The 27,512-nt window shown below is 48.0% G+C and overlaps 1 protein-coding gene across 4 annotated transcripts in view; it reads left to right on the top strand.

The window, feature by feature from the left end:
* Lar (tyrosine-protein phosphatase Lar) overlaps positions 1-15,669 on the top strand; it is a 761,776-nt gene extending 746,107 nt beyond the window's left edge. For all 4 annotated transcript variants that reach the window (XM_084576898.1, XM_084576900.1, XM_084576897.1 and 1 more), the window contains 2 exons: positions 587-722; positions 11,142-15,669. In XM_084576898.1, coding sequence (XP_084433024.1) covers positions 587-722; positions 11,142-11,210 — 205 coding nt within the window. In that variant the 3' untranslated portion in view covers positions 11,211-15,669. The remainder of the gene's footprint in view (positions 1-586; positions 723-11,141) is intronic.
* The last annotated feature ends 11,843 nt before the right edge of the window (positions 15,670-27,512 follow it).

Genomic DNA, 27,512 nt, shown 5'->3' with positions numbered 1-27,512 from the left:
AGGGAAGCCAGGATTAATCGTTGGGGCGACAGTGATTTCAGCCCTCGTTTTAGCCTACATTTACGGTCATCTCTGTTTGGCCAGATTGGCCATCGCATCAGGCAAAGGAATTGTGAATTGTGTACCTCTGTGATGCATTGGAGGAACACTATCGGAAGTCTTACTTTACAAATTGTTTTGCATATCTCTGTGATTCTAGTTGTACATCATTTGTAATTTTATGTGGATATGTAATTTTTGGTAGATAAGCACGAACTCTGAAATACAAAGTAATGATGTAATCTTTGCATCGTGCCATTATTCAACACACATCAACCATAATTGCTTCAGTTTTGTCCTCTTGTAGTGTTCCTTCCAGGCTTTACTTGTCCGCAGCAATGCGTTCAAGTTTTGTTTTCCCAAAGCTCATTGCATAGCTACCGACACCAACTTTGAGAGTTGCACTTAGCTTCTAGCTCCTTTTTTTTTGCCTACCAGAGCAACGCTGCCAGTCATGCTTTTTGTGTGTGCGAGTCTTCGGTCATCATACCGCTGTTGACAAATAAGCCATCCCTCTCTCGTGTTTCAACCTCTTGTGTTGTTCCAGTGCTGGCGTCGGCCGAACGGGTGTGTTCATCACGTTGAGCATTGTGCTGGAGCGGCTGCAGAGCGAGGGTGTCTTGGACATCTTCCAGACTGTGCGGACGCTCCGCACGCAGCGCCCCGGCATGGTCCAGAGTGAGGTCAGTGTCCTCGATTAATAATGTCTCTCGGCTGTTATTCATTCTCCTTTTTTTTTGTAACATCACATTATAGATGGCGCAAGATTGAGGCCATTGTCTGAACTGCCCACAATAGTTTAAGGGGGGAGGCTACCTTTGAATACCAACTTTGTTGTTTCTTGAGATAATTGAATGAAATTTTCAGGGTAGACTCATGGCACAGCCATTTGAATAACTGCAAAGTTTCATGGAGCTGCGCACATTGGTACTCAAATTAGAGAAGTATATCAGAATGGTTCACATGGGTTCCTTGTTCCATGCCTGGTGAACTTGCAAAATGTGTTGGCACTATGAAATTCATTATGAAGGTTCCTGAATAGGTACCACAGGGCAAGACAGAGCCCTTTTTTTTAATTTCCCTGCCGAAAAATTTTAGCAGTGCATTGAGGTTAGTGCCACTAATTGGACTTGCATTAGCCTAATTTTGATTGTTTATTATAAATTCCAGACTCAATAATTTGAAAAAATGAGCTTGTCTTGCCCTCGGAAATTTATTCAGGCACACAATAAAAAAAACCAGGTGGGAATCCGATTAGCGGTTCCAGAAATACTGCGGGAATAAGCAACCATACCATGAAAAAAATTCATTCCGAGAAAATGGCCCTTGAAGTTTAAAACAGCTTTTTCAAGTCTAAAGTTTGTTTTTCACTGCAGCACGTTGTGCCTCCACCTCCCCGATTCCCTCGGAAAGTGCATTTTCATGCGAACAGCGGACGACGCTGACGACGCGTTATCGCTTGCGATGACAGACGCGATACGGGAGGCCGAGATCGCCGAGATTGATAAGGTCGGTACAGCAGGCACGCTTCAAACGCCGGCTCCTTACGTTGACGCGAAAGATACGCAGTTGGAAGTGGCAGCGCAGTCGGTCTAGTAGTGATGTAGCAGAAGCAGCACTAATTGAAGCGTCTCTGCGCCCGTTGACAACGCTTTTCGCTAATTTCGCGATTCGGACGGCATTCACAGAACGACGACGTATGCAGTGTTTTGAACTTCTTAGCGCGCATCGTGGCCGACCGTGCAATAATCCACAAAGTGCACATAACTGTTCAAAACACGCCACCAGAATTCGTAACGAGCGATGATCATGGCGATCTCAAAATGGTGAAACGTGAAGCGAATCAGCGAGCGTACAAAGAACGCCAGCTCAGTAGCAAGCCGGAGCAGACGACGCGCCGGGGAGGGGCCACCGCGTCAGCGCGCGCAGCAGCCAATAGCAGTCGCGCGATCCCCCGCGTTCTCACGGAGCGCGCGCTTTGTCCAATCACAGCCCGAATTCGAGACGCGGGAAGCTCAACAATCCCTGTGAGGCCCCCAATCACAAGCGAGCCATGCTTCTGCTACGCCGCGGACGCCGCCGGCGAAGGCAATATGGAAAAGGGCAAGCATTCACAAACAAAACAAGACCAAGATGGCGGCGCTCGGTTCAACGGCAGAGAAATGGCGCGCGCGCGAAGTTTGGGTACTTTTGCCGTTCGCTCGCGACTCTGGGGCTGCCGCGCCCAGTTGTATATTTAATTTAAAGCAGTTCCACGATGAATTAGGCGTTTATATTTATAGGAAAGGTAGTTTATAACATATACAGCCGAGATATATACTTTTTGAAAAGCCGACTTTTTCGCGATTTTTCGACTTTCAAAGCCCGCGTCCCCCCTTAAGCAGCTAAATACGGGCTCAACTCAACCGTTACCGCTTACTTCCTTTACTGCTTATTTCCGCTTTAGGAACTGGACTTTTGTTGTCAGTTGGCCCTACTAGTTAATTTCACATTTACGATAGATTGGGAAACACCCCTCTTAGAATATTTTTTATTATTTATGGACCGATTTGGATTAAACTTGCATCCCTTCTGTATTTTGACATGCTGATAATAAATACATATACAGTCGAACCCGGTTATATCGAATTTTGGTTATATCGAACTCGCGGAATATCCCCTTGAAAATCCCGTGTAAATGTATAGGAAAACTGCGTCATATATCGAACTCAATTTCGCCGGTCGTTCGATATCGAACTCCGCACCACGCACTGAAAGTGTGCCTTCCCCAAAGACGATCGCATCACCCTTGGCCGTTTGCCGCGTGACGTTTTCAAGCCACGCGCGGAAGGAATGAGAGGGGACAGTTCTGGACAGCGCCGCGCCCATTCCCCAAAAGCGCGCATCTGCAGTTATCATTTCCCGCGTGCCAACACATGACGTTTGCAAGCCATGTGCGTGGCTGTGCCCATTCTTTTGCCGAGCTCTCTCCTTCAGCACGCGCTACGCATGCGCCAAGCCAGCTCAGCCCATTTTCAGACAGACGTGGGACGCTTTCTCCAGCGTGTGTTGCGAACCCTCTGCCCGCGGCGGCTGACGTGGCTATGGCGCCTGCGGACGTTAAGAAGCGACAGCTCTCTCTGTTTTTTTTATTTATTTTTATTTTTTTTTTTGCGCGAGTCATTCTTTCTTATCGTTGTGCTGTACGCGCGACGTAGCGTAAGATGTGGTGGCTGCGGACGTGAAGGAGCGGCAGGCTTCTTTTTTTTTGGCGGGAGCCGTTTATTTTTGCAGTATGAATCAACGGAAGCACGCCGTCAGCTGCTGCGATCATGACGCCCGCCCCAAGCGCGGCGTGATAAATCAAACCAGGCTTGTGCAATCAAGCCATCACGGGCAGTCTGCCATGTTCGCTCCCCGCCACTGGAGGAGCTATAAAAAGATAAACGAAACACGCCCTGACGTTATCGCTGCCCAACATCTTGGCACGCTGCCAAGAAATGAGCTGTGGATGCGATGACCCAAACGGAGTGACGCGCTATCGACATAAAACGCTCGCGATTTTCTGCCGCAGCGACACAGAAACCTTGTATTGAACTGTCGCCGTGGTGGTGGCTCGAGCGGCGAGAGGGACGAAGTTCCAACAAGTGAAATTTTTCGCTCTGTCGCTGCCGCTCATCGCTGAGATCGCTCAATCGCTTGCATGTGAGCGAGCTGGCCTTCATGCATTTTTTTTTTTCCAAATTCTCGGGTGCAAAAGTGGAGAGTGGTTTCATTATGCGAGTGGGTTGATTACGCGGCAAATATGGTATCGTTTTTTCGCATCGTAAGTGCCGTCATAAGCCAATTTCTGTATATCGAATTATCAATATATCGAACTTTTTCGCGATCCCCTTCGAGTTCGATATATCCGGGTTCGACTGTATAATTTTTTTTTTTGTAAAGTGCGTAGTTTTAAGAGTTTTGCCTAAATAATGTTCCTCGTTTGGAGGTGAGCTAATTACTAAACACACAAGGGCATGATGAAAATGGGCCTGCATAAATTATCTAGAAATATCACAGAGTGCAGCTAACCAAGAATGGAGGTGCTAGATTAATTTAAACTTGTGTTGCAGTACATCAAACTTTTTTGTGGAAAAGCTCGATTTGACACCCATTATAAATAATTAGTTTTGTAAATGTTGCCTCATCATAACTGCATATATTTTAGTCTTACTGCACTCTTCAAGAAAGTATTTTTGCAGCAATGAAAAAATGATAGCAATAGCACAAATAGTTCAAGAGATATCGCTCCTCCAAAACTGCAGCACCTTCAAAAATGCTGTTTCGAGAGAACAAGGAAAAACATATCAGAACATGTAGATTTAAATTATGGCAAGGTTTGACATATCAATATTATCAGAAATGGTTGAAAAGTAAATTAAAGTAAAAATTTGTTTTATACCAATTTGAGCCAATGTTACACCATAAAAAAAAAAAAGACTCGAAGGAAAGGTCTATTTTGGTGCTAAGACTATCTTTTCAGTAAATTTTCCCATATGGTTATTACAGTTACCTTGGTGTCAAAAGATACATGAGGTTAGGATTAAAGAAAATAACTAGCAAGAGCAGGGCCAGGAATATTGATCTGGTGACTGTCCGAAATTAAATTTTGAGAAATCGGCGAAAAACGTTTTGGGCATATGTTTGAATTACCAAGGCTAACATTAACTCGATAAAATTAGTTATGACTGGTTTGTGGTTTGAATGCACAGTTTCCCATCGAGATAATTGTCCCTGCAACTCAAAAGCAAATTTATTTCGAGAAAGTTTGCGATTCCGCATGCCGCGCGTGACGCCGTTTCACGATCGCCGCTGCCACTGCGCCACTAACCTTTCTGAGTGCTCGATCTGTCGCGCCCATGAAAACTGCTTAGGTATCACTTTTTCAACTGCATCGTCATGATTACGATGCTCGCAAGCGGCAGGGATCGCCTCGAGAAAATCGTTCGCTCTCATCGGCTACGTACGCCCTTATCGGCTTATCACGGAGCGTCGGCGCTTCCTCGCTGATAGCTGATAACAGGATGTGGCGTTGCCGTGCGATTGGCACGTCTCTTATCTCTACCTTTCTTCGATTTCTGGGCCAGAATGACGCTCGAACTTACGCCGAGGTTTTACGCCATGGTCGTGACGACGGGACATCGCTAAGCCAGCTAGGCCTACGCGACCTTTTTAAAATGGCGCCAGGCCGCAAGCAGTCGACGCGGGCAGCCAATCAAAAGTGGCCATTTGTGTCACATGCTTTCGGAGCCCAATAGCAGCGGGTTTCTCGCGCAAATTTGTCCCTTTGTTTTCCGCTTCGGGTGTTTGCTCACGGACTCCGATTGTGACATGGGAATAGCCTGAATTACGATCTTTCGAACGAGATCAAAATGATGTCTGTGGAGCGCATATTTCTTGATCTGCGCGCAATCAAAACTCAGCTTGATTTTACCTCAATTTAAAGGGCCGAATGTTCAGATTCGCATTTTTGGAACGCTGTTACATGCGAATTAGGCGGTATTTTTCAACCAAAATTTGCAGATAGTTGTGGAAACATCTCAGGACTGCAAAAATGAAGAAATAAAAAATGATTTTTAGATTGATTTTCGGCCGCAAAGAGCCATGTCCCCCCTTAAGAAAAACTCCAAGAGACTGTAAATAATTGTTCGTTAGAAGTTCGTCTTGTCAGGAGTGCTTCGAAAAACGGTGTGTGAGCACGCAGGACGTGTTCAGTAGCTCCTAAATGAGAACAGATGAGTGAAAGGCCTTGTGGAAAAAGATATTAACTGCAATTTAAGCACTTGCGGCATTATTGACGGCAGTATACCCTTTCCATCAGTAAATGGATCGTGCACTCTCACTTGTCACGCAGTATGCTATTTTCTTTTGGGCTTATGAAATTCGGGTGGCTGTCACAAAAGCAGACATCTCGCTTAATCTTTCGAGAAATCTTTCAGTGCCCTCACACTGTTTGAATAGCTGCACTATAGTATTGAGGCGTCTTCCCCTTCGCAACTCTCTATTGCAGACTCTGGGTAAGTGTGTGCTTCATCTTTCTCTTTGTTGCAAACTCGTCATCTTCCAATGCACAAGTAGCCTACACTATCACAGTACTTTTCACGATACTCAACTTATGAGCTATTTTCGTCTTCAAAAGCCAGCGTGAACTTCATTCAGCACATCGGCCTTCTCACGATGCTCAAGCAGGTTTTTTGGAGGGGCTGGCTGACTGACCACAATTGCAGCACAGCGTGACGAGGCAACGTGATGGCATAAGGCACGATCAAGGTTCGAGCGGGTCGGAGGTGACAGCACGGTCGCATGATCCCCACTACGAAGCACCGTTGGCTGTTTTCTTCTATTCTACCTTGCTTTGCGGCAATAACCGCTGCGCCGAGTGTTTATTGTTATCACTTTTTCATCCAGTTTCGGCTAGCTGTGCCTAGCAGAGGCCTGTATAGAAAACGCGCGATTGTCTTTTGTTTGCATACTCTCTGCCTCCTGTCTATTTGAGATCACGGACCAGCTTGGCTAATCCACAAGTAGACTCCCGTTAAGACGAACTCGCTTAAGATGAACCCTCAGTTAAGATGAACAGTGGAGGTCATTTGTTTGGTTCCCCATAGAGTCAATGCAAAAAAAATCTGCTTAAGATGAACACTTTGCAATCGCTAATCGATTAAGATGAATTTTCACGGCCGGCCGCACCCCACCCGCGCAGCTTACTCGACCGTCCGAGCAGCGCTTCAGCGGAAAGAAAAGAAAAAAAAGCCTTTCAGTGCCACGACCATCCGTGCCGCCGACGCACGCAGACCCAAGCACGTCGGAAATGCGATTCTACGAAGGCGGAAGAGTGCCGCTGCTCGTCCTCTTCCACCGTTCCCCCGCTCACTCCTTTTGTCCCCACAGTAGTAGTAGGTTCGCGTTTCGCATCGCGCCGGCTGTCTCGGTACGACCTCGGGCAAGGACGAAACAGAGCGCAGAGAGGAAGAGAGAGAGAAAAAAAAATAGAGCATGCGCGGCCCGGCCAGCAAAACTAGCAAAACACGGGAAAAAATACGGTGAGAAGAAAAAGCAGCCAATGATGTTTCCCAATGGTGATCACGTGATAGTGTCGTCATGCCAGTGCTACCGAGCTCCGCGCCTTTGCTGACCGCCAACGACGCCTACTATGCAGTGCACAGATTCATTGTTCGGGGCGGGTGTGCTCGTTGTCCCGCAATTTTCTACCATGCTGTACGCTGTCACCTTATGGTGTGCACTGTTTGTTTTCGTGCGCGCCGTATTCGCCGTGTTGCTACTATGGCTAGTCGACCAACAACTCGAAAAAAGCCGCTTGAGCTTCGTGAGAAGGCCGAAGTTTTGACCGAAGTTCGTGCCGGCTGGCTTTCAAAGACTGAAATAGCGCGCAAGTTCGGCATCGCAAAAAGTACCGTGAGCGGTACCGTGAAGAACGAAGTGCGGATTACCAGTGCTTTGGAAGATGGTGAGTTTGCGCCGAAGCGGAAGAGGATGCGCACAGCTATGCACAAAGACCTTGAAGACGTTCTGCTTGCCTGGGTGAAGAGAGCGCGCAGTGCGAATTTGCCAGTGAATGGAGTGCTACTGAGAGCTAAGGTGGAAGAAATTGCCCTGCGACTGAATGTCGAGTTTGCATGCAGCGATGGGTGGCTCGACCGTTTTCGGAAAAGGCATGGACTGGCCTTTCGTTGTGTTGTCGGCAAGGCCGCTGCAGTGGATGAAGCGGTCTGCAGCGATTGGAGGCGGAACAAGATGAATGAACTCATGGACGAATATGACCCTCAAGACATATACAATGTGGACGAAACTGCTCTTTTCTACCAGCTACTCCCAAATAAAACACTCGCATTTACTGGTGATGACTGCGTGGTGAGCAAACGGAGCAAGCTTCGAGTAACGGTCCTCGTGGGCGCATGACTGGGACTGACAAACTAAAGTTGCTGGTGATTTTCAAATCTAAAGCACCACGCTGCTTTAAAAACATAAAAACGCTGCCAGTCACATACATGGCTAATTCAAAAGGTGGATGACGCAGGCACTTTTCGAGCAGTGGCTTCAAGAGATGGATCGGCACTTCCAGAGACAGAAAAGTTCTCATTGTTGTTGACAACTGTCCCGGACACGGCCACATCGCCGGACTTCATGCCATCCGACTGGAGTTTCTACCAGCAAATACAACGGCGAAGCTGGAGCCTATGGACTAGGGAATAATAAGTAGCTTGAAGAGGCACTATCGTCGCTTTCTGCTGCAAAGGATGTTGATTTGCATGGAGAGCAGTAAAGAGTACACAGTTAACCTGTTAAGTGCTGTCCACTTACTGAGGAGCGCCTGGGAGCAGGTTACTCAAGCCACTATTGCCAACGCCTTCCGCCATGCAGGATTTGTGGCGCTTAGTGATTGCTCAGTGTAGAATGACTGCGATACTATGAATGAGGACCACACTGCGAACTTGGAGGATAGAGCATTGTTTCTGCGCTGAGCAGTAAGTGTGTGTTCATTGACATCAGTGCGTATGTCAACATTGACGAAAGTGTGGAAACGTGTAGGGCTGACACACTGGACGCTCTGATTGAAGAAGTGCTTGACCTACCATCAGAAACTGCTGCTGAAGATGACAGCTTGAATGTTATGCCTGAATCTGCACTAGTTACCTGTGATGCAGCTGATGCCTGCCTAGACACTTTAGTGCAGTTTTTTGAACAGTGTGAGGGCACTGAAGGGTATCTTCAAAAGTTAAGCGAGATGTCTGCCTTTGTAGTAGGCCGTCGATTTTCACGACAGACAAAAAAAAATTACAGACTGGATAACAGTCAGCAATGCCTGATGCCTTACTACTACAAAGTGTAGTAGACAATCATTAGTCCAATAAATGCTTGTATTGCAGTTTATTTTCCTGAAAGGCCATTTTATTCATTTGTTATATACGAGGTATTTGGACACACTCTGCATGCTCAAACATCATTTTTGGAAGCACTCCTGATTAGACGAACTTCTGATAAGACGAACAATTTTCATGGTCCCTTGGAGTTCGTCTTAAGGGAGTCTACTGTAGTTGCATGTTAAAAGGCAGAACAACAGAGCAACGTTTGTCAAGCGTTTGTTAGCGTCTCATCCGCTGGTGTCGTTGCTGAGCACCGACAACAGACAACGAACAAGTGCTCGAGTGCATAGAACTGGCGTCTTAAGATAAAGAAGTTGAAAGATTATCTCATATTCATAGTTAACCTTCATATACAGCCTGTGACGCAAACAGCTGGCGAGGGGAGAGTAGCAGCACTTCTGGTTTCGCATAAGCGCATTTCCGGCGGCGATCCTGCATCTTGTTGAGTTGCCTGCACTGAAAAGCTTTGCATTATTGTTGCTGTATTGCTTTCTTTCCTCGAGAAGTGTTGCGTGGACGCTTATGTACAGCTGCATGGGTGAGGTGCGGCAGGCCATGAAAATTCATTTTAAACTATTAGCACATGCAAAGAATTCATCTTAACCAGATTTTATTTGGCACTGGCTCAGTGGGAAACGAAACAAATGTCCCTGCGCTGTCCGTCTTATCTGAGAATTCACCTTAACAGGAGTCTGTTATTGCATTACTGTAAAATTGCATCATCTTTTGCTGTCCTTCTTGTCTTGGGTCAAACTGTAGATAATAGCCAATTCTTGCAGTTGATTCTTACTTGGCATGACAGCTGTTGCCTGTCACTTCAACAAATGTTTGCATATCATTTGTGGTACTGTCAATGGCACTCTTCACAACTGTGTAGATTATAAGCACTGCAAAAAGGCGAAACATGAATAACAGGAGAGAACGGGACAAATGTTTGCTGTCATGGCGGCATCCCACTGGACACTAAAACTCCCTTGCATGTCCTGCATACGTCGAGGACGTCCATGGGATGTCCATGGTGTTGTGATGCCCATTGGGAGTTTAATGAATAAAGCAACAAAACGCATGCCCTCAAGGGTAATAAAACAAGGTTCTGACATTTTGTGACCTACTACAGTAAAATATCGGTGGTATGAATCCAGTTGATATGAATTTTGGGATACGAATTCGCGAAATTCCCCGGCCAGAGCGCATTGTGTACAATGTACAAAATTTCGGATGGTCCAAACACTCTCCCGCGCCACTACGGATGATACGAATGCACGAACTGCGACCGCAACTTTGAGCACTACGCACTGCCCGCACATTGCTGACTCCGTGATCGCCAGTCGCGCTGTATGTACGCTTCATGAGCAGTTCGCAGCGACGCGTGGTCTGCACCTCGCCGGCGTCGTGATTTTCTGTCGGGCTCAGGCCGCAAAAAGCTGTCAGCGGCACGTGGCCCACAAACCGTAGACATCGCAACCGTCGTAACTGGCGGCGGCGGGTGTGCATCGATCGGACATCACTGGCTCCGCGATTGCGAGCTGGGAGCAGTTTGCGGCGCTGTGCGGCCCACATGTCATCTCCAGTCATGCTGCACGCGCCGCGAGAAGTACGCGGAGGTGGGCAGACTGCACATCGCCGACATCGCGATCATTTTCCACGCCACGAAAAGTTTGCAGCGGCGTGCGGCCGTGGGTAGTAGTCGGCGGCGAATTTGCAAATTTTTTGTGACCTTGCGAATTTTTCAGGTCTCGTCCAACCTGAAAGACCATTTAGTGACAATGTTCCTTTCCTGATGAAAGGTTTTTAGTAGTTTTCAGTGAGCACTCATCCTGTGCGATTCATTTCCTCATGTTGCATGTTGCGCTGCTTTCAAAGTGATGAGTGTGTACCAGTATGCCCAGATCACAGTTGTCTCTCTTCTCGTACAAGGGTGCTCATGAAGCAAAGCACACCCTATGCATAGGGTTTTTATTGTGCCTACAGTTACAGTGGACCGCGATTTTAAATTTGCATTAATTTACACTTCTGGCTTATTGGAACAACACTTCCCTCCTGTCAACATCCAGTGTATTCTCTAACTTTGCATAATTCAAAGAAACCTTTGATCTTCCTCGGTTTCAAATCATCGACAGAGTACTGCACTTGCCACCAGTGAGAGGCTTGATTTCGCATGTTGAGCTAGTACATGTCGCTTGTCTCTCTTTTCAGGACCAGTACCAGTTCTGCTACCGAGCGGCCCTCGAATACATGAGCAGCTTCGACCACTATGCAAATTGAGCTCGAACCATGGCAAAGAGCCAAGCACTGAGCCAAGGCCAAGCTTGACTTGGCTTGGCTTGGCTTAGGTTGGCATGGCCAGCGTACCTAAATAGTCCTCCCTTCCCTCGTTTCTGGCATTGTACGCAAAGATGGTAGCATCATGCTGTGCCTCTGAAGGCACTGGTATAAGTGAGCAGCTGTGCCCGCTCACTGCACATCACTCCAGTGGGTGCGCAGAATTTCTTTTACAAGATACCCACATTTCGATTCCATGCATAGGGCAGTGCATTTTTCGTCATTCCTGAATTGTGTAGTATTTTTCGGATTGCGGTATTCTCGGCGCCTACTGCACGATCTCATTTTTAAAGAAAACTGCTCTTGCACCGTCATCCCTGGCCGTGCCTATTACTTGCGAGGCAGACGCACCGGATTTTCATGACACCGCTGTGTTCACTATAGAAAAGCGCCACTAGGGGAAGGGATGAGGTCTCAAGTACTTCAGCGTTTGCCTTTCATATGACACCAAAAAAATAGATAAGCAAAAAAGAACGGCGGAGGTTTGAGACTTCAAGATGCTAACTTGTCTGGTGGAGGTGGGAAGAGATGTTGAGGAATAGACGGTGTTAACGGCAATGCTGTTTGGCTTCCTAGTCACTCAGGTTAACCACACTTCTGCATTTCGAGCGAACTAGCCAGCTGGAAGGAAGCCACCTTCCCACCACAGAGGGGGAAGGGGGTTACCCTCGAGTGGGGACTGGGAACTTTTTTTCGTATTCTTTTCGTCCCGTCTACGAAAGTCTTACCGGTTCGCAGAGCTCAAGATCTTCAGAGCAAAGCGGTGGGCAGGATGGGGGCAGGCTCAACTGAGGAAGACGCAATGCTGGCGACTTGAGAAAGGGAGAGATATAGAAAGATAGAGGGATGAGCCCCCTCTTCCCACTGGCATCCCTACCTCGAGACGTTGCCAACTTTGCCTCCCTTACCACAGGCTAACTTTCCCGTATTTTTTCTCTCTCTCTCTCTTCCCCTCCCCCACTGGCTCAGATATTCGTCAAGGCAATAGTGGTGAGAGATTCCTGTAAGCTTCCTTCGCCCTTGCCTTTCTCGCGTTGGCATAGGTTGCGTAAAAAAAAATAGAGGATTTTGCTTTTGCCGACAAGTTCCGCTGCCACTCTTCCTTCGCTGTAATGACGTCCGTCGGACTTCGCTGGTATCCGGTGTGGACGGACGCTTCCTCTTCGGGCAGCACATAAATGCGCTTTCTCCGCAGGCAGGGGGCCCCACGCCCGCAGCACAAAATGGCGGCCGCGTTTGTCACCGCACGACAAGAGGTGCCGTGCTAATATAAACGTACGATAGGATTTTTTTATCGTCATCATTTCATTGTACCATAACGCATCATAGCATCACACCGGTATATATGTGTTTATATTGTGTTTGGAACATAGGGGCACGGTGTCTCAGCACAATTTTAATGTACATAGCTGTGAAGCAGCGAAGGGCGCGCACAAGACAGTGAAAAGTTAAGGAGTCGATGACAGCGCTACGTGATGGTTTTGGATCGCTTGGAATGAAGTCACAGCTGGGAACTGCTGACCACCTGCTCTGGCTGGATGCACGCAGCCGGAATGTACAGAAAGACAAGCTCCTCAAAGAGGGGGCGCACTGGGGAAGATGCCAGAAGTGGCTGCACTATTGGCATTGAATTGTAGCAGCAATGTTAAAAAAACATGCTATGCTATGCAGCGGGCATTCGTTGCAGAATATCCGCTGGACTGAGTTAATACACAGCCTTCCACTGCAATGCAATCCATCATAGCACATGTAGCCTCAGTGCATGAAGCCCCATGTTCCTCTTCATTTCATGGGAACAGCGACGAGTATATGAGCGTGGTACTTTTTTCTTCCACCAGGTGCCACTAGTAAGCAAGTAGCTTCAAGCCAGTTGGTACACGGGCATCACTCTTGGTCTAAGTGAGGAAGCTCAGTTTCTTCTGTGCATTGCCGCCGCGTGCGTGGAGTGCACAGGCGGTCGTGTAATGATATTGCCACACAGAAAATGGGAAAAGGAAATGGTTGCCTTGGCAGCACGTGAAGAAGGTGTAACGAACTGTGCACTGTTTTCATTTTTATTTTATTTTTTTACACCTAGGTCACTCTTTCAATTTAGGCAGCTTCTGTGAGGCGAAGGCAACTAAACTTGACGTGCCTGGAGAAATCTGGGCGAGAACAACTACTGTAACGAGGACGTTTTCTTACCCTGCCCCTTGCAGAGTTAAGAAATCTCATGCGTGCACTTTTTTTTTCTCTCGTTATTTATACACAAACATTTACTGCTGTTGCCTTTTCAAGCACTGCTTTTTTACAGCAGTTTTCCTAGAGCAAAAAAAAAAAAAAAAAGTACTCCTTTTGTTTTCTTCGTTTATATACGTGCACATTGAATACACTTGTCGTGTACAAATCTGTGCTGATGCACATATCGACATGAACAAACACAAATTTGCGCAAATGCACTTAGTTTTTCAGTAGTTATGTAGGGGCTGCTGCTTTGTTTGGTTAGTACCTGCTACTATATTTGATTGTGCAAGTGTGTGGTTACAGTAATGGATGTATTGTTTGCGTGGATTTTTTTGGATGTCTGCCTGGAGCACAACGTACGCCACAATATGTTTGCTTAGTCTCAACTATTGCATGCCTGGGGTATGCGAAAGCTTAAAAAAATATATATATATGGGAGAGAGAGAAGCTGTGTTTGTACTGTTGTCTGAGGATGGTTTGTAAGCGTATGTACTTCTGTTACATTAACAGAGCCCTTTGTACGTTGCAACTCGGGTATAGATATTTTTACCAGGAATGGCAGCATGAGCGATGTTAGTTTGCATCACGCTAAAAGCGCGAGAGGGATTTTTCATGGCAGTTCAATTCTTTCGTTCTCTCATGTTCTATTGCCCGCTTGCCTTGATTCGCGTGGGCTGTGACACTGCTTACCGGACCCGGCTGTGCGCATTTTTTTTGGTACATAACCATGCATGTGACTTAGAGCATAGAATGAACCCAGGCAGCAAACTGCGGGCTAATACTGGTTATACTCTGGTAATGCATTGGCTTTGTGTTGGCCAGTGTTTGCCAATACATCACCAATATTAGATACATAACCACTGGTCCAATGTTGGTCTGTTTGACAATAGACTGGTTTAAAGTTAGGCCGGGCATTGCCAATACATGACCAATATTGGGCCAGTGTACTGTGGTGCAGTGCTGTGTGGCGGCTCACTGTGAAGTCGTTGCTGAGAAAAAATGCACCACCTTTGTTGAACTTGGCGTGCGGAAGAAGCAGCCCCAATTTCAACCCTGGCTGTGAATGCATTGTATGGTCTATCGAACGCTCCCCGGCTGGCCGACACATAATCATGAGTTGCTGCATGTCAAGGCCTCCGAGAGCTTCTTTTAGGGACATATCATCAAGTAGTGGTTTCTCTATTGTCGGTTCAAGTGGTGGCCGGCCTCGCAGCCGGTGTCATAGCCTTTGACCCCTACACGGACACACTTAAATAAGGTTGTGACGTAAGCATGTTGCGCTGAGAGAGATCTTTTACTCAAGTGTGTGCTTGTTGAAAGCAAAGAGGTCTGGTGAAGTTGGCAGGGAACTGGCGCTGTATCCCACAGACCATGCCTTGCTTGTAGAACTTGCGTTTTCACTGTTTAGTGCCGCCAGGCTTGCGTGGCTGATGCAATATGAGTCGTACGCAGTGATGTCAATCTTGGTGCATCACCTTCTCGTCATCACTGGCTGGCAATCCGAGAAAGTTCCTTTTTTGTGTGTGTTTTCGGCACCCCTGTGTTTAGACTGCCGTTCAGAAATGGATTTTTTCCTGTGTCCTTATGGGAACTTTGCGATTTAGAAGAGAAGCAACACATCACATGTTGCCTGTGACCGCAAGTTACGGATTGTTTTGTCAGCTATCACTGCAGCTGCTTTTAAGCTGTGGGATTGTAGAGGTTAAGTTTTAGCCACACGCTAAATGAACAAATGTGTTCCTTGATAGGCATGAGCCGTTTTCTTCTGCATTGTTTATTTCTGGAGTACTTGTCAAGATCTTGTCACAAAAGCTGCATGCTTTAAGAAGTAGAATGACTATTGTTGATCTTTGTTGTGTTGCATTTGTGTCTTTAGTTCTTTCTTTGCCATCTTGGAAGCTTTTAAATTGAAGGCAGCTATAAATGCTTGAGCTAACAGACCTGAGTCGCCAAAGAGAAGAGAAAGCTGCACAAAGAACACAGCCGCACCCCTCCCAAGTACTCGGAGGCCTGCATTCTCTGAAAACACTCCTCTGGGGTGGAACTCACTGTGTTTGTGAGCCATCGGAGGTGTGATGATACGAGCTGCTTCGAATAACTGCGTGTTTCTCCCTGTGCCACCAGTGTGGCTCGTGTCTGTCATAGTGTACCCAATAAACGTGTCCAAGGACCCTGCAAACCTTCTTGCTGTGTGCGTTATTGCTGACACTACTTGGCACTTGAACATGGAGAGACTTTGCGGAACTGAGGAGCGAAGCTAAGGCAGCTAGAATGTGTTGAAGAGAAAGTGCTGCCGCCAACCATGCACACAGGTATCGGGGTGTCTAGCAACCAGGAAAACTAGGAACTGTCGGAAATTTTATGCACCGAGAAAATTCTGTGAAATGTCAGGGAAACCATCAAAAATTTTGCCAAGTCGGGGAAAATAGGACGTTATATTCTGCAGTGCATTTTCATTTCAAGCTCACATACAGCAAGTATGTTAGTGATGCAGATTCTGTTTTTCCTATCTCCAGCGCCCGGCGGCCGCGCCGCAAGGCGAGGTGCAATACTTGTATATTACTTTGATACCAGCGCATAGCTGAGCTGCAACAATAGAAGAACCAATGCGCACATGAGGTGGTACACTCAATAAAATATGTGGAAGCGCTGCGTGAGAGTAGTATGCAGCAAAAAGCAGAAATAACCGCACCGTCAGCAGCTATAGTGCTATAGTGTTCTAGAACACTATAATAGTGCCAAACGCGTGCGCAGCCATATTGGATTAAATTGGCTTGGCTGTTTGTGGGGTGGGCGGTCGCTCCCTCTGAGACTGGCATCAGTGCGCTTTCAATTTTCATAAAAATGTTGACTTTCTTAACGGCCATTAACACTAATGACAGCCTTTTTACTATTGTAACTTGCAGAATATGATTAATAAATAGTATTTCGTGAATTATTCATCTATGCTCATTATCATCAGCGGCTACATTTTTAAGCCTCTTCACTCATCAGGGAAATTGAGCTGAAATAATTGATGAAAACCTTGAAAGGTCGGGGATTTTGAAAATTGGGGTTTGCTAGACACCCTGGGTATTTCATTACAGGTTTGCACGTGAGGTGTCTTGGGCTGTGGTCCTCGCTGGTGAATTATTGTCTCCATCGTCAGTGGAACAGCAGCTAACGCACGTGCACGTAGGGTGCCATGGGCAAAGACATGTCCAGTGTCGAGGTATTGTTCGCAATGCGAGGCAGACCGCTTGGAACACCGCGGTCGCTGTGGTGGTATTCCTGCCGTCGGGCTGCACGGAACCAGGGCACAATCCAAGTGCACCGCGCTCCTTGCAGTTTCTTGCAGGGGTTGTGGCTAGGATCACGTTGGGCAAAGCCGAAGCGAGCCGATGGCAGCCGAACGCCCACCGAATCCTTCCGAGCGGGCAAGTGCCGCACCCTGATCGAGTCTGCTGTCGTCCCGCTGTGTGTCCACCACACTGTAGTACGAAAAAGAAAAACAAAAAATGTTACATAAACATCATTTAAGTGCACAGCTGGACTGCCATCAGTTCATTTGATGCTGGAAGCAAAGCCAAAGTCAAGTTTTATTTGCCTTCTTGGGGGAAAAGTGTGGTGAAAGTTCTGGGTCTTGTTTGGAGTGTTTGGAGATCTATCAGGGCGATGAGTGTGGACAGGGCTTGTGCATGGGCGTCACACCTTCATTGTCAAGAAATGAATTTATTGATGAGTAAAAGAATGGTTGTGTGCGGTAAAGGGTGAAAAAGTGTGTCTGTGTGGAGTAATTAGTTACATAATCGGAGCCCAAAATGTTGACGTCAAAATGGCCAATGGCGTCGATGTGCTGACGTCAAAACAGCCACGGATGTTGAAATTGTGCAAAATACATCAGAATTGTACAAAAATGAGAAAAGAGCAAGACATTTATAGAAAAAAGTTTGGGGAATTAAGTCAAAAAGGTGCAAGTGAGTTCGAAGAGTCGCGGGAAAGGCTTTCGCCTTACCGCACTTGAGAGATCTGAGTGCCTCCAACGAATTTTTCTTCCTAATATTGCTTTGGTCACATCAGTATAAATGATTTAAAAGAGTATGGCAAGAGAATGCAGAGAGAGCATGAAGCTAATTTTTTGCACACCGATCACTGGCGTTTTAATGCAGTTGGGCACTAAGCATCTGGCCAACATGATGGTGTGTGATCCACACATTGTCATCAGTTTCTGGCTAGTTTCAATGGCCTCAGGTAGGTAGCATGTGCTTGCCTGTTCGATATGTCATAGCAGCCAAAGCATTAGTCTGGGTATTGACCTGCTCTGCTTATAGTCCCTGGAAAACACTATGTGGTAGCATAAGAGCCCTGTTGGAGCCAGAACCGAGTGTCACGCACTTGCCATCTGGCATGGGGTAGGCACCACCTGTCTCACGCCAAAGTTAAAAACAAAGAATAGAAAACTTGCACCAAATAGAAAAAGTTTGTCTTGCACAACTTTTCACTACCAACTTGGTCCCTACTTCAGAGGTGACTGATGTGCATGCCAGCAGCGGTTTTCGCCACCCCTTTCTCAACACTTGGAGTAGTCCATTGGTGCAAGTGGAAGGTAACGTTCCCGTATTCCTATTCACTCTTCGCTGTGAATCGGTGGGCCATTACTCGATGTGTTTGATTTTGAAAGCATTGAGCTCCAAGTCCAGAACTTTCACTTCCTCGAAGGCAATTCTGCAGTCTGCACGTTCGCAGCGCTTGCCAAAAGCGTTGGTTTCAGAGTTCATTATTGGAATGTCCGTCCTGTGCTGCCTTATTCACTAATGAAGTCTTTTTAGATAGAGCTACACTGTGCTGCCTGTTGAGCATTTCGCGGTGGCCGGGAAACGCCAGTTGTGCGCATGCGTCGTTGCTGTGGCAACCTGAGGAGCAGCAGGTGCGTTTTCGCCACGGCCGCACGCCCGCGCCATCGGCGGAGCCACGCATGGCGTCACGCGGATGCGCGTCTGCGCCGGTACCATGGTAACCAGAGCGACTCCACAGGCCCTCAGTTAAGCGCCGCACGCCGCGCCCTGCTCCATGGGGCGTACGAGCGGCGCGCCTACGCGCACGAACCTATGCTGGAGTCGGTCTGCGTAGCGTGAGGCGTCAGGCTCGAGCGAAGCAGATATCTGTCCATGTCAGTCTCGGTTCATGGGGTTTAACGTCCCAAACTGACTCAGGCTATGAGAGACGCCGTATTGGATGGCTCCGGAAATTTTCGACCACCTGGGGTTCTTTAACGTGCACTGACATCGCACAGTACACGGACACCTTGCTTTTCGCCTCCATAGAAAAGCGAAGCGCCCATGTGCTATAATCTTAGTGCACGTCATATACTTCCGCGGCGCTCGCGCTGGCTGCGGAAGAGGCTCGCCGTTGTTTGACTGGCGTGCGCCAATCAGAAGATGCAGTTCTCGCGTCTTCCGGAAATACCGTTTGCGCTGTCTCTGCGAGCTGTTTGCTTTATCGGTGCTGCGCCCCGTCGATCGACACAGTAGCGCCCGCCAGAGAAGCTTAATGGAGATGCGTACTTTTTCCAGCGTTGTCAGGGCGTGCACTGGGCACGTAGGCGCCTCGCTCATGCGTCCCATGAAATGTATGGGGCCTTATATCACCCGAACCGCGCGGCGCATGCGGAGCATTGCGTATAAAAGGCGGAAAAGAAATAGACAGCTGTATCACGTTTGATATGGATGCAGATATGAGAGTCCAGCCGCTGCTAAACGGCGGTATAGACAAGAGAAAATTAACTCTTCCGATGCTGAGATTGTGGCCAGGCAATTGGTTACTCAACAAATAGAGAATGAGCGTAACAAGGCGAAAAGAGCAGCCGAGACGCCCGAACAGAGAGGAACGGCTTGTCAAACGGAGATATATACCAGACTGCCGAGCGTAATATACGGCGTATTAGCCGCCGAGATGGAGCCTATGGAAAACGTCAGTCAACAGGAACCAACAGAGGATGTGAAGGCCTGCCGTGTATGTGACTGATATCTCACCATTCGAGTTTCTAAAAGTGTTTCACAGATCGTCGAGCAGTCTCTGTCAAGCAAAATGAATAAAATATGTGTATACCCAATGTAAATTTCTCATTGCCAAGCTCAGCCAGAGAAACATAAATCTCGCTATGTATATCCTAGCTGGTATAGCCGAGCTAAGCCACTGCTAATATTTTTTTGTTTCGTCCATATGTGAGGCCGGGCACTCGGAGCAGGCGATTTTGTAAACGACACGCAGGTGGTTAATTTTCTTTGGTAATGGGGTCTTTAATCATGGTTGAAGCTGGCCGTTGAAACGGGTTTGTGCGACACGCAGCTGTATTTTTGTAAAATGCGGGCCAGCGCATCAGTATAGGGAGTCAAGAGGGCCCAACCAGATATGGGGATAGGTTAATAGTGGGGCGACAATGCGCATGCGGTTCCTCTATTCTAAATCTCCCTACTCGTCCCTCACGTATGGGAGCACAATGCACAATGCTTGTTTCCGTGTTCGCTGGTCCCGTCTCCGAGCCTGACGGGAGGAACAAACACGTTGAATAGGAATCCAGGAACACTGACCTCCGCTAAACTCCAAGGGACAGGAAAGGCATTCACCTAATGCACGGGCGCCATTTAATGGTGCAGAGCAGTGCAAGCTAGAATAGATAACCGCGGTAAGCCGATTAGGTACGCCTAGCCTTTCACCGTATTTTATGCACCACAAAGTTGGTTGTTGGTTGTACAACTTTTATTTCCATCGGAAACGGGGAGTCGTGCGCCCGCGGATTAGAGGCTGGCAGGTAGCCCTTGGCTTCTTGCGGCCTCTTCCGCCAGATGGACGGTGCGGTGCTGGATCGCAGGGTCCGCGCTTCGCAGCAGGGTATCCCAGGCTTCTCTACTTGTAATATTTTGCCCTATCCCTGGAGATTGTGGGCACTCCCAAATTATGTGGTCGAGGGTCCCTCTCGCCCCACAGTGTTTGCAGAGATCATTGTCCCTAAAGTCTGGTAGCGCGTGAAACGCCCAGACCGGGTTCATGAACGTATTAGTTTGTAGCCGCCTCCACGCGACAGCTTCTCTATTATTTAGCCTAACATCTGGCGGGGGTACCATTCTACGTCCCAATTTATAATGGTCGATGATTTCCCCATAATTTTGCAGACGCTCGTCGTATGCCCAGTGTTCGGGGGGCTCGACGGCTACCCGGAAGTAGAGAGCTCGGGCTAGCTCGTGAGCCGCCTCGTTACCAGGGACGGCAGCGTGAGCGGGTGTCCAAATTAACTGAATTTTCCTATTTATTGTTCTTTGGGTGAGGATTTTGGCCGCCTCCGGCGATATCCTCCCCTTCCCAAAATTTTGAATGGCAGTTTTGCTGTCGCTAATTATGAACTTGGCTTCTGTTCCTACGCAAGCTAGCGCTATCGCAACTTCCTCCGCAGTCTCTATGTTGCGGCCTCTGATGGCTGCCGCGGATACCGGTGCCCCTCGGCCATCGACTACCGAAGCTACCGCCGCACCTGTTCTGCCACTTGCCGCATCAACATAGACTACTTTCTTTGTTCCCATGTTCTTGAACCGTCGCTCTAGAGCTTCAGCTCGTTTGGCCCTTCTTTCGACATTAAATTCTGGATGCATATTCCTAGGGAAGGGCGGGACTACCAAGGCATTCCTGATTTCACTATTAATTGTGACTTTTTTTTGAACTCCCCTGTCTGGGTTGAGGCTTACTTTTGCAAGGATTACCCTGCCCGTCTCGGTCGTGCTTAGTCTCTCTAATTGGGAGACTCGCACTGCCTCCGCCAATTCTGCCCACGTGTTATGCACCCCGAGTTCGAGCAGTCGTTCGCTCGAGGTACCCATGGGCAGTCCTAGCGCCTTCTTAACGCATCTTCGAATCAGGCAGTCTAACTTCTCTTTTTCGCCGGCCTTGATGTCCAGGTAGGGCGTGGCGTAACTGATTCTGCTTATTACGTATGCCTGGATTAGTTTTAGTAAATTTCTCTCCTTGAGGCCTCTTCCTTTAGTGGCGACCCTCCTCAAGAGCCCGAGGGTTTGCATCGCGTAACTTTCTAATTTTTTCAGGACCTCTCCGTTGTGACCGTGGGATTGAATGACCATCCCCAAAATCCTGATCTGATCTACTTTTGGCACCGGTTTGCCCTCCACCTGAATATGAAACTCCCCGCTATTCTTGCAGCGGAGGTACTTTGGGTTATAAACGAACAACTCAGATTTATGCGGGGAGCACGAAAGTCCCCTTTTAGCCGCGTAATCGACAATGATGTCGGTCGCTGCTTGCCGGCGTTCCTCCGTACTTGCATCGCTCCCCTGGTTAATCCAGAGGTTAATATCGTCCGCATACATGCTAAAATTTAGCCCCTTGATTTGGTTAAGTTTACCCGGGAGGCCTCTCATTGCCACGTTGAATAGAAAAGGCGATAGCACTGAGCCCTGCGGTGTGCCTTTGCTTCCTAACTCTATCGTAGGAGATTCTAAATTTTGAAATATCATGCAGGCTTTTCTGCCCGATAAGAAGTCTTTTATGTAGTTGTACGTTCTCTCCCCTACTCCGAGCACTTCGAGCCCTTCGAGAATAGCCTCGTGCGTGACATTGTCGAAGACCTTGGTGAGGTCTAGGCCCAGGATCACTTTGGCGTCTCTCGATCGCGAGTCTATGATATCATGCTTTAGTCGGAGCATTACGTCCTGCGTGCACAAGTGTGGTCGGAAACCGACCATTTCATGCGGCCACAGGTTGTTTTGCTCCATGAAGCACGTTAATCTCGTCTGTATTACGTGCTCCAGCAACTTCCCTACGCATGAGGTTAGGGAAATTGGTCTCAAATTTTCCAATTGCGGGGGTTTTCCCGGTTTGGGTATTAGTATTATGTTTGCCGTTTTCCACTGATCTGGCAACTGGCTCGTTTCCCAAACTTTTCCAATGAATTCCGTTAGTAGACTAATAGAGTCATCGTCTAGATTCCTTAGCATTTTATTGGTGATCCCATCGGGGCCCGGGGCTGATTTAGTTTTTAGTCTTACAATTTCCGCCCTTACCTCTGCCTCCGTGATGGGGGCGTCAAGAGCCTCATTGGGCGTGCCACCGTAGCTCGGGAGTGGGGAACGCTGGTTGTCTGCAACGTACGTTTTTACTAACTTATTCATAAACGCCGCATCGTCACCTTCAAAGGTGTGCCTGACTTTTGCCAATCTTATTCCCGATTGAGTTTTTGAATTTGTTGGGTCCAGCAGATGCCGGAGCATGCCCCACGTTTTGGAGAGATTCATGCCTCCCTCCATTTCGTCGCATCTGCTGAGCCAGTTTTGTTCGCACAATTTGATCGCGTAGCTTCCAATTTCCTTGCCTCGCGATTCGTCTTCTAAGATTCTTGTTCCACTTTTGTTTCTTCAGCCTGCGTTCCATGCTTTGTTTAGCGTCCCACATGTGGAGCAGTCGGCTATCTGCTATACCAGGAGCGTCGTCTCCTACCAGCGTCTTTGTCGCCTCACCAACGTGGCGTTTGAGTGCCTCCGTCCATTCCTCAATGTTCTCAATTCGTTCTAATTGCGCGGTTGCCCTGATTTCTCTAAATTGATCCCATTCTGTAACGGCCGGTTGGCACGCCCTGTGCGTCTTGACACCCTCTTTGAGGACCGAAACGATAATGAAATGGTCACTGCCAAAATTTTGCTCAGAATTTTGCCAGTCTAAACCCTGTAAGTTTTTTGAAAATGTCAGGTCTGGGGATGTGTCCGCACATACGCTGTTACCCGTCCTCGTTGGATGATCGGGATCCGTATGGAGGGTGAGACCTAGCTCGTGCGTGTCCTCCCATAGCTGCCTACCTTTGGTGTCCTGTAAAGCATAGCCCCATTCTTGATGTCTGGCGTTAAAGTCACCAACAATCAGTAAGGGATTATTCCCGGCCGCCTTGATGGCTTTGCGCATAAGGGCCCTAAATCTAATTTTCTTTTGCTTGGGTGAGCTATAAAGGTTAAGAAGGAATAGACTGGGATCCTTCTTTCGTCCCGTTAATATCTCGAGAAATACGTTCTCGATATCTCTCGAATTCAAATCGTGTTCTATCACCGCTACATTGCGCTTGACAAAGGTCGCCACCGTCGATTTCACGCCTCTATCGCTGTTGAACACCTGGTATCCCATTAGTTTGGCTCCCTTCCCTGTTTCCTGAAGGGCGATTGCGAGGGGGGTCTCAGTTATGAGTGGAAGGTATTGCTGCAGTAGCGCTCTCTTGCGCTGGAAGCCGCGACAGTTCCACTGCCAAATTTGGTTTTCATTTACGCGCCTGGCCATTTTGCAGCTGGGTTAGCGTTTGCTCGACATTCTGCTGCCACGTGTTGACGGCTACGAGTTCAGTTCGAACTCTTTGCACTTCCCCTGCAAGTGCCTGTACCTGGCTCTGAATTTGGTTCATGAATTGGGTCATTTGGCTCATGAATGAATTCAATTTTTCGTCAAGCCTATTTTAGAGAGCTTGGAACGGGTCGGTTTCATTAATTTTGCGCTTCACCGGGGGCGGGCGAGACGCCTCAGTCGCCATTTGCTCATCCCCTTTCGCCGGTGGCGCCGCTTGTGGCGGGGCGACTGGCTGAGCAGGTGGCAGCTGCTTCGCGGGAGTGGGAGGCCCTTGCTTTTCCGCATGCTGTTTCGAATTTTGATTTTGTGTTAGCTTTTTAATCACCCCCTTAAGCTCCTCAATTTCTTTTTTAAGAATTTCGACTTCCTCGCCTTTCTTATCTTTCCTAGGTTTAGCCTGGGAGGCCCCGCTGTTGAAGCTTACATTTTTCTGGTCTCCGCTGGCGTTCCGCTTGGTCCATGGGTTGGCCGCGTCCCTCGAACTCGACCGTCTCCTGGACCCAGACCTGGAGCGTCCCATGGAGCGAGAACTGGAACGCCCTCGCTGCTGCGGTGGCGTCTCGTTAGCGGTGGATTCCAACCTTGGGAAGGAGTTTTCTCTAACGCGGAAGTCTCCTCCTCCTTCTTGCTTGGCTCTCGGTCGCCCTCTGTTGTCGTCGTGCGCTGGCTTATCCTTGACTTTTCGCTCCCATTGCTTCTTCTTCACCTCGTACGGAGTCCTGAACATTTCCTTACATTTTCGGTCACCAAGCAGGTGGCCCTTGCCGCATAGCTGGCATTTTGTCTCGCATTGGTGACCTTGCGGTGGCCTCTCCATTCCGCAGCTTCTGCACTTGAGGTTGCTCGGGTCCGGACAGACGTCCTCCCTGTGACCGAGTCTTCCGCAGGCATTGCAAACCTCATATTTTTTGCGGTAAAGTTGACACCGCTGCGCCATCGGAGTCAGGCGAACCCATCGTGGTACTTCTCTCTCTTCAAAGAGAATTAGTACAGTTCTGGAATTTTTGCCGAGTCTCCGCACACCCAAAACTGGCGGGTTGCCGTGGATTCTCAGCCTCTCCATGATGATCTCGTCAGTATAAGTAAGTGGCACGTCATGTACCACGCCCTTGCCGCAATCTTCCGGCGTCGCCACGTAGGCAGTCAATTCAATCTTCTCCCCCTCGAACACGAGGTGGGTTAGGCTCGCGTAGCGTCTCTTCCTTTCGGCGCTTGTAGTTGCCACGAGGATCGAGTGCTGCTTAATATTCGTCGAGATGACGTCCTCCCCGGCCTCGCCTGGGTGGATACCAGCTGCCACGATTATTGCGTCAGCCAAGATTGCGTTACCAAACTTGAGCAGACGCACGAGGCCGCCACGTGGCCTCAAAATGATTTTCTCGGCGCCATCGGGTAGGCGAGCATGCTGCTTTTCCACCGATTTCGCAGCCATTTTTCTTCCAGCATTCTTCTCAGCAGCTCGCTGCTTCTCAACTTGTTGCACGGTCTTCTCGAGCGGCACATATTTCTTCTTCTTGGTGGTATACCATTGGCCAGGCACTTGAAATTCCTCCGGATCTACCGGCGTTCCTTCGACAATTTCCATTTTTTCAAGCTTTAGTCAGCTTCACGAGGCTAGGGGTGGGTCCCCGACGGGGCCGCCGCGATCCCAGGGCGCCGCGAGACGCTAGGCCACGTTAGGCCTAGCTTCAGCACGTAGTCCACCGAACAAAGTCCTAAAAAATCGGAAACAAAGTCCCACCTCGGAAAAACTGGTATTCCTGTGGTCCTCTTGATGCGTTCCGTCGATTCGACACAAAATTCAAAAACGCCGAGCCGATCGATGAATTGCCCAAAATAACCGAAATTGGCGGAGCCCATGAAAGGCACGTCCGCTCCTCGACCACCTGGACACCAATCCCCTGCACCACAAAGTGGCCGCCGCTGTGACGTAGGTGCATACTCCCTATAGGCCACGCGTTGGAAAACACCACAAAGTGGCCGCCGCTGTGACGTAGGTGCATACTCCCTATAGGCCACGCGTTGGAAAACAGGAAGCGAAGGCCGCTGCCTGCTGCAGCTGGCATATGCACATCAGTCGCTCGATGAAGGGACCGATTTGGTCCCGAAATGTTGGGTTAAAGGTATACTGATCAACTTTCCAAGAATATTCAGAAAGCACCACAATCGCATTCTTAAGACACGATTACACTAGTACAGACGCATAATTCGGGTTAGTTTTGAGCGGATGGCTGTATTTTTGACGTTTTCAGAGCGGCCGCCGGGTCAGAGGCAGCGCGCTTCCGACTGTGAGCCGGCGGGTGTGACGTCACAACTACTCAGCAATGTCATAGCCCCGCGATCTCGCCGCCGCCGCCCCGCACCTGAAGTTAGTTGACCGGCTACACGCAGTGTTGGTTCTCCCGCGTCGCGCCGTGAACAATGATGCGAAGTGTGGAATGCGCGTATTGAGGACAATTGTTTGCGCGATGGGAGGGAACACGAGCAGAAAAAAAAAAAAAGCTTTGTGAGTGCCACGGGGGAAAGAAAAAATGAACAGGTGAGACCGGCCGCGTGATATTCAGTTTTGTCAAACAACAAAAAGGTCTCTTTCTCCTTTCGCTACCACATTTCATCTCACCTTCTGACTGAAGTCGGTGATTACAAGTACCTCCGTGTTACTATAACAAAAAACTTAAGCTGGAATAAACATGTATCAAACGTGTGCTCATCAGCCTTTCGTAAACTCTGTTTTTTTTTTATACACACACTAAAACATGCCCTTCCCGAGCTTAAAAGTTAACCTATTTTTCAATAATACGACCATCACTAGAATATGCATGCACAATCTGGGATCCCTACACTAAGCGTAGCATTGAGGCACTTGAAATCAACGTCGCAAAGCTGTCAGTTTTACTTTTTCAATGTATCGTGTAACTGACTCGCCAATTACCCTCATAAGAACTCACGGGACTGAAACTTCACAGTTGCGCCGAAAAATTCAAGGATTGAAACTACTTTTCTTACTAAAAAAATCATATGGGGAATTACCGCCTCATATCAATACTTCCTGTGCTTTCTAAGGCTTTTGAGAAGGTTATTCTAAATCGATTAGTTCAGTTTGAACAGAAACATCGCCTCCTAGTCGACTGTCAGTTCGGTTTCCGGAAAGGTCTTAGCACAGAATTTGCGCTGCTTGCCCAAAAGGAGTTTATATTATCTCAACTCGAAGACAGCAGACTTTCGAGAAGGTTATTCTAAATCGATTAGTTCAGTTTGAACAGAAACATCGCCTCCTAGTCGACTGTCAGTTCGGTTTCCGGAAAGGTCTTAGCACAGGATTTGCGCTGCTTGCCCAAAAGGAGTTTATATTATCTCAACTCGAAGACAGCAGACTGGCCTTGGGCCTTTTCGTTGATTTCACTAAAGTGTTCGACTCCATAAATCATCATCTACTAATACGAAAATTGGAGCATTATGGCATTCGTGGACAAGCAGCATCTCTCATAAAATCTTATCTATGTAATAGAATCCAAATTGTAGGAATTAATGGCCATTTCTCCAACCTTTTACAAGTTTGCTGTGGAGTACCACAAGGAAGCATTTTGGGACCTTTTTTGTTTAATTTATATATAAACGACATAGTGAATAGTTGTCCCGCAGTTAACTTTATTA

The sequence above is a fragment of the Amblyomma maculatum genome, chromosome 8, assembly GCF_055883805.1.
Source record: "Amblyomma maculatum isolate TAMU_Amacu chromosome 8, ASM5588380v1, whole genome shotgun sequence".
Taxonomy (NCBI): Eukaryota; Metazoa; Arthropoda; class Arachnida; order Ixodida; family Ixodidae; genus Amblyomma; species Amblyomma maculatum.
Note: the sequence above shows the minus strand (reverse complement) of the source record. Positions and strands in the feature narration are given on the sequence as shown.